We start from the raw sequence: 20,182 nt of genomic DNA, 5'->3' as shown, positions 1-20,182 counted from the left end.
AATTTCAACTGGAAATCTCACAGGAGCAACGGTATTTCACCTGTAAAATAAGATTACCTTCATAAAAACTATCAGCATAACAAACTATGTACTACTGGGTAGGACAGCTACTTAATAAAACATAAGTCTTAACAGAAGATGTATCAAATCAGCAGAAAAGGGAATCAGACTATTACATTTCTAATTCTCATCTGTTTATACTCTTCCATAAGTGTATAGCATTTTAGTTCAATTTTTTATATGCATGCAGATGTCCATTTATGAAAAACCAATACTTTTTTAAAATACTATGCATTGCCTATTTCTTCATGGTAAAGAAAATTTAATGAATGAAAAGGGGAGCACACAGCTGCTGCTGGGGTTGGCAGCCCTCTGCAATGAACGCAGCAACCCTGCAGGTTCTGGGAATGCCAGAAAAGAGGGAAGATATTAGTGAGATAAAACATCTGATTCACATGCCTGGAGATATTAAAAATGCCTCCCACATGCAAGTCATTATTTAGGATCACTCTGGAGGTATTTGGTACTAAATGCTGGTCAAATAGCCAGAATATTCACACAGATGTTCCCTTTTAAAATCAATAGCAGGATATTATGAAATTAATTCTAGCAAAGACAGACACTAGTACTAACCTAGACAACCAGAAATAAAATTATTAGAGTGTGTGTGTGCTTGGGTCTTTCAAGGAAATAATTTCCATGAGAATCTAGAAATATGCCACAATCCTCCAGTTCGTCTCTCAAGCCTGTTCGGGCAGAGGCTCTTAACCCAGCTGTCCCCAGCAAGCATTGTGACAAGACATCAATACGCGGTGCCAGAGGGTGGCTCAGCATTCATACATTCATAAATAATTTGAAAAACAGACGGTGGGGAGTAGAGAACTCCAAGGGAGATTATTGTTGGAGAGCTGTTATGTGCTCCCAAGCTCTGCAGAGCTCGCAGCCAGCTTTCCTCCTCTTTTAAATAACAGAAGCATCACTGAAGAATAAAATCAGATTTTCTGTACTCTTTCAGCTAAGAAAAATACTCTTAAAATCCCTGAAAGCTCTGGGCTGTGTGTATATATATATTTTAATGAGGTTTATGTAACAGTGGGGTGCATTAGCTGAGTCGCTAACACCCTGCCTCTACACGGGCGCCTGCGTCGGGAGGGCAGCTCTTCATTGTCAGCGGCTGTCAAATCCAACTCCCAGCAACGGATAGGGCACAGTTTAGGATCCCAATAATGTGACAGCTTTTCTATATGTCAGTGCACCAGATGGGGGTTATTTTCTCACAAAGGTTATTGTTTACTCGCTATAAAAATAATTCAAAAATAAAATAAAAAAATCAAAACTGTGACTCAACCACCTACACGCTCACTCAGAAGAGCCCTGTATTATAGGATGGGTCAAGAAGTAAATGTAAAAGCCATAAAACTTTTAACGCACATCAGGAGGAAGAAAATTCAGTGCAAAGCACATAAAGAATAGCAAAAACTGCCTCACTACGCCTAAAAGCAAAATCCCCAAGTCAGTACAACCTATGAAAAATGTAACAAATTCAGTGATTTCAGAAAAATGCAATTCAAGAGTGTTCCTATTAAAAAAAAAAAATCTACCACAGTGATTTACTGCAAGTGCAATCAATTATTATTAATATCCAATGCAACTCTCAGGCTGGTAGCTACAAAATAAACCACTGATATTTAAGATCTGCAACACAAATGAGCACTGAACGTGCCATATTGACTAGCCCTGGGAAGCTGGTGAGGTTTTGGCAAAGTACACCAATCCAAAATCCCTACTCATTTGTGAAAAAGCATTGCAGAGCCTCCAACATTCACATGGAAAAGACTATATGTCTACCTTTAAGCACCCAGATTGAAGATCTGGCCTAGCAAAGTAGAATTAAGTATGCTTACATATAGGACTGAATCATTCCCACCATTAGTTCAGTTCAAAACCTGCCAAAGTACTTGGATATTCGAGATAATCCAGCTGAACCACTGGCCAACTCCATCTGGCAGCACTCTGCCTTGCCTCCTTCCTAGTATTCACCAGGAAAAAATCCCCAGTCCTATTACAGTTATTTTATCAGGAAAACACTTAGTAAGCAAGAATGTACGGTGGCCTTTTTTGGAAACAAAAGCCACCACGAAAACCTCAAAGCAATTACGCAGAATTAACGACAAATTGCAATGTACTCAACGTGTCCACCAAACACCCGTATTTTCCACCCATCATTGAGCTGCTGTGTCCTTGACAGGCTGTCCTGCCTGGCACCGGGGTGCAATTACGCAGAATTAACGACAAATTGCAACGTACTCAACGTGTCCACCAAACACCCGCATTTTCCATCCATCATTAAGCTGCTGTGTCCTCGACGGGCTGTCCTGCCTGGCACCGGGGTAGCTGCATTGCCCATCGAAGGTATTTTCAAGATGCCAACCAGAGTGGCACATCTCTGCTTAGCAGCACAGATGTTTTGCATGCAAGCAAGGCTGGCTATTCAGCAGGAACTAATTAGCAGCCAGACCAGGATGCGGAGCAGAGATACTCAGAGGTATTACGCAATTCAGCTGAAGGAGTTCAACACCTACAGAGGAATGCCTTTGGTCATCAAAGATTCAGGCAAAGGCTCAAACCAAACAGCCAGCCATTGAGTATTTTTTCTGCTGTTCCTAAACCTCCTGGACATTTAATTCATCTCCTTTCCTGAATCTAAATGCATCGTGCTTGGCAGCTCTGGGAACTGTATATTCTAACACAGGTTTTGTCAATAAATATTTTAGAAGCAATGCCATGCTGGGAGAACAGGAGTTCAGGATCTTGGCACAGCAATATAGAATCACAGAAGCCATGAACTGACAATAAACCCATGAATACACCCCTGAACTGTACATCCTGATTCCTGCTCTGTGCTCTCCAAGTAAATACACTGCAATCTGATTGGCAAAGAACATTTTTTTGCATGCTTGTTTCCAACAGAAAGGAAAAACCAGAGATATCAGATACACTAATTATCATCTGGCCCCAGCTAAACCAGAAAGCACGTACAGAACAAACGTACCATGTAAAATACAAATTTTTATGCAGATCCTGAGTGATAACCTCCACTCTGATACAGCACAAGGAAGTTCTGTTGAAGTCAAACAACCCACTACAAGTCTACTTAGGGGGACAAAACAGTCCTTCAACTTGCCAAATACACTCTCCAGAATTTCTTCTGCACTCAGACTTGGAATGGGTCGGTGGGGGTGTCTGGGTGTGCACGGGTGTGTGTGCCACCGAAGCGCACTCCCAAATCCCGGGAGAAGCCACCCTCACTTTCCTTCCTCCCCGTCTTAATAACCTTAACCTTACAGAATGGGATTAATTGTTTATTTTATAAGTCACTGGGAGTAATATTTGGCATTGAATCCAAGTTGCCCTTGTTTATTAAATACTCTGAAAGGCAGGAAACTACTCCTCAGTTGATGAAAGTTTAGAGTATTTCTCGTGTTCTTGAGACCAGGCTGACTTCCTGAACAGCTCGCTATCCTCCTGGGCTGCTTCCTACATGAAAAAATTGACATTCCAGTGATCTTCTGATTAATATTCCTGAGTTTTTAAAGCTACTACTACAGCCTTCATTTTTCAATTTATTTTTATGAACACCAGTTCACAATGTTTCTTGATTCAATGACACACGGAATTAAACCCTCACGTTTCTGAAGGGAAACACTTCAATCCACAAAGATGTGACCAAGGTAGGTAAACCCACAGTGTGTATTAGACATGAAACCCGCAGAATTCCCAAAGGAGTTCTTTACCTGTTACTTCCAGTTTGTCACCAGTGACTTCAGCCTTCAGGTAAATCCTTCCTCTTTTCTCGGTGTGGTCCATGCCGCAGAGGCTTGGCACGTTTATTACGCATTGCTTATGAACATTCATGTCACAGGCTGTGGGTATAAAAACGGTTCAGACAGCGATGAGAAGCTAATAATACGATTACACTGCAAACACTGAGCAAAGTGAAAGTTAAGATTATGGTGTTTAACTCTTGGAAAGACTTTCAGATTACAGCTGTTTGTTTTTCAACTGAATGACGTGGCTGGTTTCCATCTTACATTTTGTAGACAGCGAATGAAACAGAGAATAAAATAATCTACTTCAGAAATCTAAAGATATAATTAACGAAGTGCGAGATAAAAAAAAAAGTGAAAATAGAATAAAGACTTGCTGGGACTATGACTAGAAAACAGGGCACTCATGCCAGCACTAGCAATGAAGAGAATTCAAATTGATTACTAGATTTTCTAACAGGAGACTTCCAAGAAAAATGAAATGCAAGGAAAATATTGGACCTTGGCTACCAACCAACCTGAAATTTCAGTTTTCAACAGTGCATTCACCTGACCAGGCGAAAACCAGCCTTCCTCAAAATGCTCCTCAGCCACGTCAAGCTGAACACACCGTGCTCTCAGCAGCAGAGGTGATTTTCATTAGCATGTTATTATAGTCCTGAAATAGCCACTTGAAATATAACAGTCCTATAAATAGCTGAGATTTGAAATGGTATTTTCCACAGAAAAGAAATAAGAAGCTGTTACCCAGTGTTTCCACTTATTTTCTAAAATACCCTTTTGGTACCAGAGGAAAACTTCACTTACTGTCACATTTCATCCCCTGGTGCAGCAGCCCGTAGAGCAGTGACCCACAATGGTCACAAAAGGTGGGGCTCCCATACGTGTGGATCTTAAATTTGTGCTTGCTTCTGGGATCCTGAAGGAAAAAAAAAACCAGACATTCCCAAATCATAAAAAAATCAGATTGGCACACCTTTAATATATTACTTCAAATACCAAACAACTTTCCAGCTCTGCAACTTCTGCTAGAGAAAAATATACTCCAGCGTGGAGCTTATTCCCAGCCCCTATAGCGGTACCCATATGTGCAGGCATGCTGGCCTCGGTTCCTGCTTTTCCTTTGCTTTGGTGTTGTAAGAAAAAAGTGTCAGCTTAGAGAACACGGGCTTGTTCCTGGGATTCATCTACACTAAAACTTCTATTTACAGACTCGATGTATACGCGGGGTATAACGATGGCCATCAGCCTGTGACCGTTGGCTTGTTCAGAGTCTGTGACCATCCCCGCCCTGCAATGATGGCCCAAAAAAAAGCAGGAGAGGAAGGAAGGAACTGTTCAGGGGCTAATCTGAAACACAGTCAAATGGCTGAAAAGTCAGGATCTTAAAGATAGGATCCTCTCAAAATGTTGCGAATTTATAAGCTATTTTATCGTAAATGAAAGTGAACAAATTCTAGCTCGGCATGTAGCAAATATTTTACAGAGACTACTATTCCCATCGGATTTTTGAACAGAAAAACTTATGGTGAGGACATTTTAAGGCCACCAGCAGCTTGGAAATAATTTCTAATTCCGGAGCAGCGAAAGGGAACACACCCAAATCACTTCAAAGTACGACACATCCAAACGCATTTGCTGTTTCTCTAGGGGTAGGGGCCCCCTTTCCAAAACCAAGAACATTTATATAAAAGGAAGAAATCACATCTGCAATATGTTCACCCAAGCCACAGACCTTCACGTACACCAGGCTCGCGCAGCCTGTTCCCAGCGCTCGGGGATGTGCGTTGCCAAAATAAACAGTGGGATGGCCCCACACTTCTATATTTTGACATCCTTTACGACCACTTCCACTTTACGACCTATTTTAGTCCAAACTAGCACTGCACAATCTTGATTGGAAGTTGGGAAAAGCAGTAATTCTTCTTCATTAAAAAAATACATTGGAGTTCGAAATCAATTCTTGCTAACATTCTTTACAGAAAGAGCATGGAAATGATGAACCGCCAGGTCTTCCATGCGTTAAAACATCCTGAAGAAAAATACAACTGCAAAATGAGAGCTCAAAACTGCTGTTTACATTTTATGTTAATATATCTTTATATTAGACAAGAATTATTAAATTATCATAAAAAATAAACTAACTTTTCAACTTGTATCTGCCAATAAAAGACTTCAAAAAAATCAAAGGCAAAGCACAGCACGTTATACAAAATGGAAAACCTGCTCTTCCTTCAAAAATAAAAGATTCTTCTAGTATAAGTGCTTTCTCAAGAAATCAGAGAAATCTGGGAATGCTTAAAAGTAATGTTAATAAAAATATGACTATGATAAGGCAAAATCTTGACTTCAAAATTTAGTATTTTGCCATACTATACTTTGTGAAGGTTTTTTTTCTTGTTTTGGTGAAGATTCTTCCTGTGAAATTTTTCGTACTGATTCTAAGTTTTATCATGAATCAATACCCAGGAATTTTCACAGCACAGATAAAGATTATCCAGGATAACGGGCAAAGACTTTACATTACGAATTCAGACTGAGTCTATTTCAATAGTTCTGTTTGCTGTACAGCCTGGGATATGAAATGCAAACTGCTAAGAAGCATATTTATTTTGTAAACACAGTTAACCTAAATGGAATGACATTCAGTGCTCCAGAGAACATCTGTTTCGGTATTTATTAAAGATATCGCCAATGGGTCTGGTGCTGCGGGGTCATGGGAACATCGCTTTATAGAGAGTTATCTGATGGATCGACTCGGGCTATATGCCTTCCAGGTTACCACACATTTCCCAAGCTAATTCTTCCTTAATTCATTGTGTTTAGACCATGTAAGGGAGCTTGTTGCCTTACAAATAGATCCACTGAAACATGACTTTGGTAAGCGCTCTGTTGCTGAGAAGGACCAAACCCACAGCTTCTGACACTGAATAAAGAGATTTTTAAAGTTGTGGTTAACATCTGACATAAGTGGTATTTATGAGTATAAAGTAATGACAGAGAGGAGAAAGAACCACGGGAAATTATTATAGTGAATGTCTACCAAAGACATGGAACCTGTGTATTATGCTGGAACTATGTAACAATCATTACCAAATAATTCTGTTCCAATCAACGGACTATACATGGTAATTAAGTTAAGCAGAGGGGTGTGTGGCTTAAAAATGTTGTGACATGTAAGGACAACTACACCACACTCACTACAAAGCAGCTCATGTTCTCCTGCGCCTAACTCCACGTAAATACAAAATACCAGCAAAGGCATTCTTATAAAACAATGAAATAAAATGAGTCACATGGATAAATAAATCAAGTTGGATCAGACTTTGAAGATGGCCCTGCATGACTCAATGGATATCATTTGAATTATCATTTGCTTTCTATAATAAATATTAGTTTTCCATCATCGTGTAAAAATACCTCCTGCATGACATTTAAAATCAACAAATCAATATGAATTATTTTTTTTACAGAGCAGGAAGGACATTCTGATCATGATTAATTATTATTCTATATGCACCCACAAAGTCACTTATTCCAGGCACAGCATAGAAAAAGTGGACAAAGGAAAACAGCACCAAAAACTACTGCTGAAACGGAAACCTTGCATGTAGGAAATCTCTCTTTTCAAATCCCTTTGACAGAAGTAAATAGAAGAACCTCAACAATATTTAAAAGCTAACAGATAAGAGAGTGTACTCTTCATCAGCATTTAATCCCATTTTCTGTTTCAGTCCTATACATCTTTTAATTTTTGGTCAATTGAAGTATCCAAAACATTATTATTTTGTGATCAATTCTGAGAACATATAGAGAAAGCCAAGAGATCTCTATACATCAACCATAGACGACAAAACCTTTTAATCTTAATTCCTTATATGAACATGGGCTACCCATGCACTTAGAACTACTCTTGAATCTATAGTTCACACTTTAATTGTAAGTAACTATATGAGTAAAAAATTACTGCATTGACAGTACTAATTATTTATATTATTAACAGCAATTAAGATTTATTAGTTATTAATACAGTTTATTACTTGCCAATGTTAAATGTGCATGAAGTGACTCGTATGCATTATTGAGGAAGTAACATCATCTTTACTAGTTTTCAGCTAGAGGTAAACTACCAAGTTACAGGTAAGCTCCTGTAAATTTTCTTTAAATACCCCCCTTTAATCAATGTAAACTTTCAATAATTCCCCGAGCACGGCTGGCAGTCATATTTCATAGTAAACACAGGGAGCCAAGCCAGGATATGACAGATGAACTGCCAAATAATGGCTGCTATTTGCAAGAGAATTGAACTTTGCACTAAACTTGGCAAAGATTAATTGTGAAACTCTAAAGGGAAAACCCACTTCTCTTTCCAAAATCCATCAAAATTATGAAGGGGGAGAGTGGCAATGGGAAAGCACTTGTTAAGCAGTGATGAATAATACGGTCTATTAAAATTCAAGTTATTTTCACGCTCAAAAGTGAATTATCTGCTATTATTAAGACAATCCCCCGTTTTTATAAGCGCAACTGAATGCAATATAATATAATTAAATGGGAAAGGAAACTCTGGGCAATCACTATCACAGACACTTAAATATTTGTCTTTGAAAAACCTTTAAACTGGCAGAAATCTAGCCAGTGCTCTGCAGTTTGACTACAATGCAAGAGACTGGAGCTCCAGAGCCTGTAATGATGTATATATGGGTGCAGCACCCCTACAGAGATGAACAGCAGTTGGGCATCTACATCCCATATAGCTCTGCAAAAAAATCAAAATATGATTCATTACTCTCAAAGCTGAGATATGCTGATACAGGGACAGGCAGCCACAGAATCGCCCTGCCCAGGAGATTGGGCTGTACAGACTTGCACTATGTGGACCTATTGAAAGAAAACCGAAAATGGAGCAGAAATCTTTAAAAAAAATAAAATAAATGACTTTGCAGCAGTGACTTGCCCAGCCAGCCAGCTCTGGCTCTGCCAAAAGGGGTTCAGATGTGCTCGGAAGCTGGCAGGAATCCTGCGGCACTCCAGCAGAGGGAAGCAGAAGAACGCGGAGGCATCTCCCCGAACCCCCGCGTTTCGCCATCTGGGCACTGCCACCGAACTGCGTGTTGCCCCCCTGCAGCCCTGCCACCACTCCTGCCTTCTTCCTTTGTTTAGCACAAACGAATCCATCTCCATTATTGAACAGCAATGCGAAGCACCCCCCGAGAGTAACCATTTCAGAATTTTTGTGGATCAAAGGCGGGGGTGTGCAGTAATTGAAAGCGGATGGTTAACCCACCGCACATGTCCAACTGGGCTTTGACACCCTACAAACCAGCTTAGGAGCATTCTGAATTCTTTGTAAAAGCTCCCTTTTGATTAGAATTTTATTCCCCTTGATAGCAACACCAGACTGACTATAATTTTGCAGGCATTAAATCATCCCACAGTTTTAAGTATAAAATACACAAAACCCACTGTGTGTGCGGTTGCACCAGGGGAGATTTCATACACAAAGCAGCATCGTATTGTTATTCTTAGTCCTTTCCTAGTATGTGACTCGATAGTATCAATAACTATCACCAGAACCATGTATCTAAGACCAAAACCCCTGAAACTATACCCACAGGTCTCTAATTGTCATCTTCTAGGTGACACAGCTCAAACTGGTGAGATTTTTGGAAGGAATTTAAATCAACGCTGCAAACAGATCCGTCAGTGCCAGAGCCTGGACTAGCGATCAAGGTGGGGGGGACAATGACCGGTTTCAGTTACTAATACCAACACGTATATGTTAACGAGGCATTATGCAGGATATAGATTTTTTTAAAACAGCTTATGGTTGATGAAAGTGTTTTGTTTTGTTTTTTTTCCATATCTGAACGTCTATTTTTGTGATCATTAAGAAGCAGAAAATGCAAAAATGTGAGTGTAAAAATATTTTGGGAGAAACAGAAAATGATATTTTCTATTATAAAAATAATGCTGATCATTAAGAAGCAGAAAATGCAAAAATCTGAGTGTAAAAATATTTCGCGAGAAACAGAAAATTATATTTTCCATTACAAAAGTGACATAAAGGAGTTCTACAGCAGATGACCCGTAGGGTCCTAAGGCTGTACCAGGGCCTACAAGAACAAAGAACAATTTTGTGTAAAGAAGTACAAACGTACCCAGTTTTCCATTTCCCACCTCATGACAGAACCACAGCATTGTTCTTCAGCCCCAACCAAACACTTACAATTATATTTATTTACTAGCTTAAAAGGTATAAAGTAAGCTTAAACATCCCAAATTTCCTCACTTAAAAAAAAGAAAAAAATAACCAAACACTTACAATTATATTTATTTACTAGTTTAAAAGGTATAAAGGAAAAGTAAGCTTAAACATCCCAAATTTCTTCACTTAAAAAAAAGAAAAAAATAATTCCTGAACCTCAGTGGCATAAGTTGCGGTACTAACTGCTTGAATTTCTGTTGAAAACAGAAGGGGAGACGATACATAAAATAGATGCAAGAACATTGTATACAAGGCGTTATAAAGACATAATTGATCACCGTTCCTCTTTGCCAGTAGAAAAGCCCCAGAAGACTGGCAGGTCTGTTTTCCCCACGTGAATACACAATCTTTAACCATTTCCTACTGCGACAGACACACTGAATCCCACATCTTTCTTTGTCCCCCTCCAAATGCCTTTGAAGCATGGACGGCAAGGCGCGCTGCTCTAACGCATCAATGAAACCACTGCCATCTGCACCGCACGCATTTTACTTAAATCAGCTTTAACTTCCCCAAGCGAATACCAGGTTAATAAAACATATTTAAGAAGAACCGAGCGTGTTTTTCTCTGTATGGAGCCAAATCCCACATTCATCCCACGCTGTCCTCAGGCAAACTTCCATTTCATTTAGGAAAGTCTTCAGACTCCAACTTTCCTAAACACTTTCCAAACAGCAACCTCAATATCTACAACCCTGTTCAGACACCACGGCTGTTTGAACAACTTTCTTCTGTTTGTTATTTATTTTCCTGTTGAGATAACAAAATCCTCAGTGATTTGCACAGCATCTTCATTTGAGAGAGCAGCTCCAACCTCGAGGAGCTGCGAGAGCCAAGGAGCCAGATGCTTCTCCTGGAAATAACTTCCAGGGCTTAAAATACGTCTTCTGTCATCAGAGTCCTGAAGCAAGAACAGCAAGAAGTCATCATTTAACTGGTCACTTGCTTTTTTCTTCCCTGACTGAACGAGGGTGTGTACACGGGGAAGGGAAAGCAGGGAGAAATTTGAGGCTCTCGGGAATGATTTAGCAACGATATGAAGTCAGCAATATAAAGATCATATCGCTTTTTATTAAAAAATGTACAAATGCTTAAAGCTTATTTGATATTTCCCTCTCAGAGCTGCAGTGTAGAAAAGTTTTGTCGCTTTCAGTGAAGGACAAGAAAAGATAAGACTTCTACTGCCTGAAGAGTCGAAAATATCAAAAATATCACAGAACCACAGGAGGGCTGAGGCTGGCGGGGATCCTGGAGACCACCGAGCCCAGCCCCTGGCTCAAAGCAGGGTTTTGCAGCGGTTCCTGGGGTCACTCCTCCCAAGCTGCAAGACTCCACAGAGCTCCACATCTACCTGCCAAGCACCCCAAAAAAATCTTCCACAGGTTGACGTATACTAAGAGCACCTTCCTGCAATGGAACAAAAAGGAACAGAATAACCCTGCTTGCTTACTTGGTGAGAAATCATACCCTGGCTCTTTCCAGGAATCCCACCTCCAGGCAGAATCTGAGTCTCACTGTTCCGAGGGACTCTAAGGACCAGCTCAGAGAAAGCACCCATTCATTCCACTGACGCCTGCGGGACAGCAAACCACCCGCACACCCTAACGTATCAGTAGGTGTTAAGAGCAAAAGCAGAGTTGCATTCAGCTCTACAGTAACAAAACTAGTGGTGGGATAAGAAAACGCAGACTAAGCAAAAATACAGGCAATAAAACCTACGTAAACTAGTCTCTAAGACTGTACAACAAGGATGCAACAGGGCAAAGAAGAGGCAGGCTCTGTCCATGATGGATTTCAGAGATAACAGAGGTAGGAGAGACCTGAGCATACAAACACGTGCAGCAGAGCCCTGTGCAAACACCGCGGGGCTGCCTGCAGACCAGCACAGGCACAGGGCAAAGCAGCTGCAGTACAGCCCGTTCAGAATACAGCCAACTCATCCGTGGGTTCAAGGGCTGGGTGACATTCAGAAAGGAAGACTGATTCTCAAAGTCTGTAGAAGAAAAGTTTTTCATGATAATAAGTGGCACCCCAGACAAAAATAACAACAAAAATCTCTTTACCCATCACTAAGATCATTACTATTCTTTATTAATCTATAGAGAGTCAAGACAGTACACAAACAAGAAAAAAAAGTATTTAATTCATATTGACAATTATTGATCAATTATTTCCTTCTCTGTACTTGTATAGAAGAGGACAACTTGACCACAGTTCAAAAATAATTCAAAGGCAGATTTTTTCAGTCTCCTCCTGGAATTCACACTAAATTATTATTTTTAATTAAAAGAAACAGGTGGTCATTGAATCAACTGATTTTGATTGCTGCCTTTTGTTCAACTTCTTTTTGTATAGACTAGCACTGATTGAGTTGGCAAATGGAGAAAGAAGATCTGCATGACTGTGTTCACAGGGATTTGTAATTTCCTAGTTATTATAAAGAGTCAAATTTGGAAAGGACTTGGTGTCTACCTGCTATTTTTTCTTCATTCTTTTTTAATGAGAAACTGCGGTATAATTGCAGAAAGTACATAAACAAAAGATCCTGCTGGAAGCTGATTCATGACTAGGAAGAAACGGAGCAAGATTTTATTTCCACTCAACATAATGTTACAGTGTATAAATCATTTAAATTAAGATTGAAGATCCAAAAGGAGTATGAGAAAAGCAAGGCATATACAGCCGTGCCTCTGTCTAAAGAACTGATTTATTAGTTTTATTATCTGTTAATTGATTAATTTGTCACATGCACTTTTCAACACTGTATCCTTTACCCATTGAATACATTTACAATACATAGCTTAACACTGATCAGATGGAAGAAGTCATATAAACAAATTCCCACTGTATATAAGGGTATTGCTACTTGATATGTTCAATATGCTGAATGTTTGATATTACATGTGACCATGTGGTTTCTATGCTTTCCCTTGGAGCTGACACACAGCTAGGTGTAGGGCATCATTAACATGATAAAGGACTTACCACTGATAAGTAAGGTTGTCTTTTTAATTTCACTGTGGGACATCAGGTTGCACGGCAATTATTTCACATGAATATATTTGTGTGCAATAACTTCTCATCAGTTTTTTTTAAAATGTCATTATTTCTCATGTGCTCGCAGCCACCCTTTGGAAGAGCTTTCTGTACTCTCTATCAGGTTCACAAGGTATTTAATTTCAATGTTAACTTCTACCTGTCCTTCTCATCACAGACCCCAACTCACAAATACCAAAACCACTTAACACACAAAATACTGCGATCTAGGACTTCATCTAGGGAATATCACTCCAGAAAAGATGGTAGGATGAAACTAAACAGCTGTGAGAAGTCACATATAGGAGTAAAACCAGGGTTGCAAAGAAGCCCTGCAGCCACGACAGATGCCACAGTCCAAGAACTTTATAGTTGTCATCACTTTATCCAGCTCTTTATGTCACAGCTCATTTAAATGCAAGGCCAACAGGGTACTCGCATTTCTGTAATTTGTAAAGACATTACATTCCTTTTTCTAACACCTATATTCTTTAAAAAATCACATATATGCAAATAAATACATTTTTAAAATTTCCTGTCCATTACAAAACCATGCATCTGTTAATCTTGGTATAAATGCAGAACTGTGCTGACCATGCACAAAATCTGAAACAGTGATTTTTTAAAAGTCTGAGAAGTTTTTGGTCCAAAATCAGTCAGAATTTCATGATTCAGTACCTTCCTTGTACAAGAACTTGTGGTGTGTCCTATTGCTCCTCATTTGACAAATTTTGTAAGAGACAGACACGAATTTGAAACACCCGAGCAAACTGTCTTCAAAGTTACTCACTGAATAATTCATTCTTTCCTGATATTTTATACATTAGTTAATAAAAAAAAAAAGACAGGCAGTAGGATAAAATATGCATAATTTAAACGCACCAGCTCATTTTTGTTCTCATCTCAGGTCTGTCTTTTCAGAAGGATGGGAGTTAGTACCTATAAACCAGGCGGACATTTCACAGCATGGGCAGAATTTTGCTCTCCATGGACAAAAATGATTGTACATACAACTTCCATTAACGATTCAAACATGTTTATCACTAAATCTACACCTCAGTGTGAAAAACGTTGCTTTTAAGCAATCATAGCCAGCATCCTATCAGGGTAGACACTACAGCAGGGAGTCCTTGGATGGTCTTTTACATTGTATAACCACTGAAACACTCTTTATTTATGCCTTGAACAGATGTTTTTCCATATGTCTAAATAACCCTCCTTCAGAAAAAGTAACTCAAGCACATTAAATTTTTCAGACCAAGGAATATAGAGGCATTAGACTCGTTGGTGTTTATAGAACATTTGGTATCTTCTCTAGAGTGAAGTTAGTGGCTTCTCTTTTGAAAAAGTCACCAATGCATCTCTTCTGAGTAAAGTAAAAACCCTATTAACAGGCAGCTAAGACTGAATGTACAAGATGCTCTGACAATAGCTCTTGTACTCAAACCCTGCCCTTACGACGGCAGAGCTCACAGCCAAGCTGCGGATCCAGGACACTTTCCCACAGCGGTGTAGCAGTTGATGTTTATTAGCTGACTGAAAATTCAGAAAACAATACTGAAACTTGGAAGAAAAAGTTCACAGCGCCCAATAACCCGCTGAAAGCATGACAGGCTTTTAGCACAGCCTCTGGCTTCTCCAACATTTGGCAGCGCTATTTGCGATTTCAAACCAGAACTCAGTGCTGCTGTTTGGGGAGAAAAGTGCTGCATCGTGACCACAGTTGAGAGCACACTTTGATTAAAAATAAGAACTGACACAAATCTCCTGGCAAATCAAACACCTGACCACAATAAGGGCTGCTGTAATCACTTCAGGAGAGGGGCGAGCGCCAGCGCTTGAAGCCCTGAAAGGAGGATTTCCTCACGGCTGCCATCCCTGCTCCGCTCCCGAGGCTGGAAGAGTCTCGACTGCTTTGCAGCATCAGGAAAAGTCCTTATAGCGTTTAGCAATAAGTAATAACATGATCTATAAATATTTAATATCTGGCAATTAACCCTGCACTGTTCGAAGCAGAAAAAAAAATCTGGAAATACAGCAGAGCCTCCCCAAACCATTTAGTAACACTGCAACGTCATCTCCCAGCTAGATATTTTGAGTATGCCTGTCCTGAGATCATTCCACGGACACAAGGTTTGGTAATAAGCATTTTTCCTTCTCCTTTTTTAATGAGAGTGTTTTTCTCAGGGCTGCTGATGGCAAAGGAGCTTCCCAGATCCCACTGAAGGCTTTTCATTTGGAAGGAAGCCCGCACAGAAGCGTTTTGCTGGCAAAGTACTCCCAACGAGGGGAAGAAGAGTTCAGACTCCAACTTTTTATTTCTCAGAAATCACTTGTGGGTAAGAACATCACTCCGTGAAACCTCTGACTGTGAAGATTTTGCAGTTGTAGCAGGCACTGCAGTGCAGACCAACACCAGACACTGGGAACCTCTAGAAACACCCCGTCCTCCTTGTCATCAGGAACATAAACTGACGAACCAAGGCCAAGCTTCCAAGCAAGCCCAAGCCACCAATTGTGACAGCTTTACCGATCCGTGTGTTTCCAGGTCACATAAGACCCTTCTGCACACATTTCTCTCTAGATACGGTCTTTAGCTAGGAGCTCTGCAGCCTGATACTACTAGGGAGGGAATAAAAAAAATAAAAAATGAAAAATAAAAATAAAAATATCTGAAGTTGTGTTCATAAAAGATACTACCATGCAGTCTTTAGCCAGGGACTACAAAGCAAGCATCTAGGATACTTGCTCCTCATGTGTAGCAGCAGAATAAGTGTGTTTTTCCCCATCTCCAAGTAACGTCATGTTTAAAAAGAAGAAAAGAAACTGGTCTTCCTTTATAATCCCAGTATATAGATTAACACGGGCTTTTTCTAGCACTGCTAGCTAAGCCTTTGTAAGGCTGCATCAGAAACAATTATTAAAATTAATCCCACGTACAAATGGAATTGCACAATATTAATCCTTTTTTTAGAAAAATCTGATATGATAAACATGTAGAAGACTGACATGGGGAGCAAAGAAAGGAAAAAACAAAATCTTTGAAACCCAGTTTTGCTAGGACTGGTCAAGTGATGGGCCTGTAGAAACACATGAAAATTAATGCTGTCAGTACGATGTACATCTTTCCATCCTGGCAACAATTTAGACATCCATAGCATATCATGAACAGCTAGAGGAGTTTCAAGGTGTTTCTTTAGTTGAAGATAACATAAAATATAAAAACTGGGGAGAAAAATCCTTCCAGAATAGACTACCCCAAGTGCAAAACATGGAAAAACTTCAATGCAAAGCAAATATTTATAAACTGGCAACCAGAAATTACATTATATCTCCAAAAGTCCTGAAGAAAACTCAATTCATCACAGAAAACCTCTCCTCACCATTAAATGAAACAAAACCAAGGAGATAGCAATAGATGTCCTCCAGCTGAACTTTCACATTTAAAAGAAAAACAATGGTCTCAGATAGCACTTTTACAACCTGTGTAATCTGTTATTAGATGGCAATATAGCGCAACTAGCATGAAATTGCTTAATGCTAACAGAAATGCTTCTGCTACAGTTTACATGGAGAATTTCATACCCAGGAAAAAATATGTTTCATACATTGCTCTTCACTGGGCCTTTGACTTCTGATAAAAAGAAGTTAATTGATGAATTTCAGGTTTACACTAAATGTTTCATAAATTAAAAAAAAATAAAGAAGCACTGCCTCAAGTAGACATAGTATTTTTCTGCATATTATTCAATGTGCTGTACATGAATTGCATGCTTTGCACAGCATCACTATAATGATGCTGCAAAATGTCCTGTAGTCTGGGTCAAGAATAACAGTAAGTATCACCCGATAACAGACACGTAGTAAATCTGCAGACTTCATGAAGTGGACAGGACAGAACATATGAAGATGTAGGACTAAGCCTCATGTGGCTGCTGCAATCCTCATCAGATTTATGGTGTGTCCATCAAATCCATGGAGGAGTTGTGCATAAAGAAAACAATTCCTGCTAGAAAAAGAAAATATCTTTTTTCAAATATAATCAACATCTTCACCTCTTCCCATATTCTGGTCATTCACGTTCAGTCAAGATCATGCCTGAGTGCTAATTCCACTTAGATTTTATTTAGAATGCTTTCCATTGCCCTTCTCTGAGATTTATGGCCACTGTAGTGCCTAGCAAGAGCCAGAGGCAACGGACAATGACAAAGCACTTGGCTGCTGGAGCAGACTCAGCTTTTGCAGGTGCTTTTGTCATTCTGCATATTTTTCAAAACTCGTAGCTGTCTTTGCATCTAGCACCCTTCAGATTGATGCCAGAGAAAGGAATTGCATGGGACACAACCTACAGAAGGGCGAACATCAGTTCAACCATCAGACACAAACCAGTCCATGATAGAAAGAGCTATTTCCCATGAATGATACTGGAGCCTAGCTGCACTGCAGTGCTGAAGCTCCTGAGAATGAACCGTTTAACCTGCAAATCAGCTGGGGAGAACTGAAAGGTGACTCTTCGAAGATCTTCTGATTCAAAGAAGTTATTCCACAATCCGTAACATCCTTGCATTACGAGAAAATTACAAGACAGACAAGTCGCAAACGAGAAGCGGTCCATCAAATGAAAAGTTCGTTGTAATTTACTTGATACCAGAAATACCAGCAACAACCAGTACCACGGTGTCATCATTTCTGGTGTCACCGAGAGCAGCTGTCAATTCCACCTCCTATGTGTGCACGGGGAGCAAGGCAAAAGAGTGGGACCCTTAATGTGGACTTATTCCAAGATGTAATCAAAACAAAGTCAAATTCAGTTCCCAAGCTAGAGAGACTTTCTGCACCTATGCCAATGACTTTATTGCTGTGCCGTAAGACTCTCCCCGCCGCTGACACGCAGCATTGCAACAGGCTTCAACTCACCGTTAACCAACCTGCCCTCACTTTACTATGAATACGGTGAAAAAAATCCAAACCACAAAAAACCCACAGCTGATCATGACTGACTGAGTCTGGCAAGAAATCTCTAAAAACACATTATTTAAGGAAAAAAAGAATTAAAAAAGCAGAAGTAATATTAGTTCAAGTTCAAGCAAAAATGTAGATTCAAAATAAATGTCAGAGAAAGTCAAATTAGACTTGCAGTAAAATATGACACATGGTTACAAGATAAAAAACCAGAATAGTAATGTGTTAACTATTTACAAAATCATATTATCTTCCCCAAAGTGATTAGAAAGGAATGTGTGTCTATTAACCACTGCTCCTGTTAGTCCCAAATTTACCCAATTGCTTTAAACTCTTATATCCTTGCCCACAGTTCCTGCCATTACCTATGTGCCAGGCTCGTCAATCACGGTATTAGAGACTGGCACCTCTCTACTCACATTCATCACTTTTCCATTTTCCTCCAGCACTTAGCATCATTAATTTATCAAGTCTCATTCCATTCAACTCCCACGGCTACTTTAAGCATGACAGAGCAAGGTCTTGTTTTATTATTTTTATTTTGTACATATTTGATGTCAGGCACAACAAATGAGGCTGCTCTGCAATGGCAATACAACATTAAAAGAAAAGCTTAATGAAAGTTTAAGTACCCGAACTATAAACACAGCTCTCTGCCGCATTCCTACAGCATTCTTCTTTATAATGCAGCAGCCCCCGAAACAACCTGACCATTTTCCATAGACAGAGGCAGGGACATTCCCATCCCTGTATTTTATGACCTATCTGTAAAGCTATATTAAAGCATTTAGACGTGTTCTATTATCACACTAATAACATTTTCATCAAAAAGTTCTTTTGAAATAGAGTAAACTTTGAGCCTGTCAACCCGCTGATACTCCAAATTACATTATCCTGCGGAAAACAGCACGAGTCAGTCCGGCACAATTCGGTTAACTTATTAGCTAACGCCAGACACCATGGAAGCCTTTCTTACAGAGTCATCTGGGCAGTCTCAAAGGTCAGAGCAAACCTGGTTTTTGACATGCCACGTCACATTCTCTCAGCAGAACCTATACTGCTATAGTCAGCATTTTTTTTTTTTTTTGGAAGATTTTTCAAGTAATTACTGTTCTATAACCCCAAAAATATAAATTTTAAAAAATGCAAAATAAAGGTGTCCCACCTTCTTTTTTTAATCAATAGCAAAACAATTTCATTTGGAAAACACTAAACTATCGTCCAGAGATTTTACATTAAGCAACTGGCAGTCCTGGCTATCAGCAAACTAGCAAATACCTACAACTAAGAGAAAGAGAAGAGAAAGAATCACAACAGGTTTGATCAAATATGACATTTACCTGTGCAACTAAGACCACTGAGCCACAACTAAGACCACTGAGCCACTTACTGCACAGACTACACAGATACCTATTAGTCAGAAGATTTTCTCCTCTCTCATTACTCCTTTCTGTACTATGCTGCATTCTACAGAATAAAGAGAAAACAACTGAACTCTCACCAAACAAATCACTGCAAAAAAGAGCAGATTCCCAAATACTCCAAAAGTAAAATTCAAGCAGTGTGCATGATCGAGAGATATTAACTTAAAGCCCAGCAGCTGCGCGCTTGTTTTTTGATATTAGGTATGACGTGGTTCCACTACTGCACTCCATCTTCTGGCCAGTCCCTCAGATGTGCCACCTTCATCTGTGCTCATGATCGATGGGTGGTGACAGAGGCTAACACAGTATCGATTTAAAATTGTCTGAGTGACTTTATCCAATCATTTAGCCTATCATTTTTCCTTTTACTACCAGCTACTCTGTCAATATATATACCACTTGCATATGACTTCTGCTCTAGATGCAGTTCAACCTTCTTATTGACCTGAACATTTATACGTTCCTTTTACACGGCAGGTTTCAGACCCAACACTCACTATCAGTGCAGATATGTTCTAGTATCTCCTAAAATATATAACATTATGATTTGTTTTTTTTTTTTAAACAATGTCAGGACCCTATAAAACATACTTGATGGCCTAAATTGAGAAGAGCTTAGAAAGCAGGTCACCTACTGAGCCAGTAACGTCTGCAGAGCTTTGATT

General features: G+C 39.5%; 1 protein-coding gene across 1 annotated transcript in view; it reads right to left on the bottom strand.

Annotated features, from left to right (window-relative positions):
* Nucleotides 1-20,182, bottom strand: part of LOC104463528 (protein kinase C alpha type) — a gene marked incomplete at its 5' end in the record, with an annotated part of 80,600 nt that overhangs the window by 43,660 nt on the left and 16,758 nt on the right. Inside the window, 2 exons of the mRNA XM_010075900.1 lie at nucleotides 3,795-3,923; nucleotides 4,635-4,746. Coding sequence (XP_010074202.1) covers nucleotides 3,795-3,923; nucleotides 4,635-4,746 — 241 coding nt within the window. The remainder of the gene's footprint in view (nucleotides 1-3,794; nucleotides 3,924-4,634; nucleotides 4,747-20,182) is intronic.

This window comes from Pterocles gutturalis, unplaced genomic scaffold, assembly GCF_000699245.1.
Source record: "Pterocles gutturalis isolate BGI_N339 unplaced genomic scaffold, ASM69924v1 scaffold2963, whole genome shotgun sequence".
NCBI lineage: Eukaryota > Metazoa > Chordata > Aves > Pterocliformes > Pteroclidae > Pterocles > Pterocles gutturalis.
The sequence above is the reverse complement of the archived record's forward strand: the minus strand, read 5'-3'. Positions and strand labels throughout refer to the sequence as shown.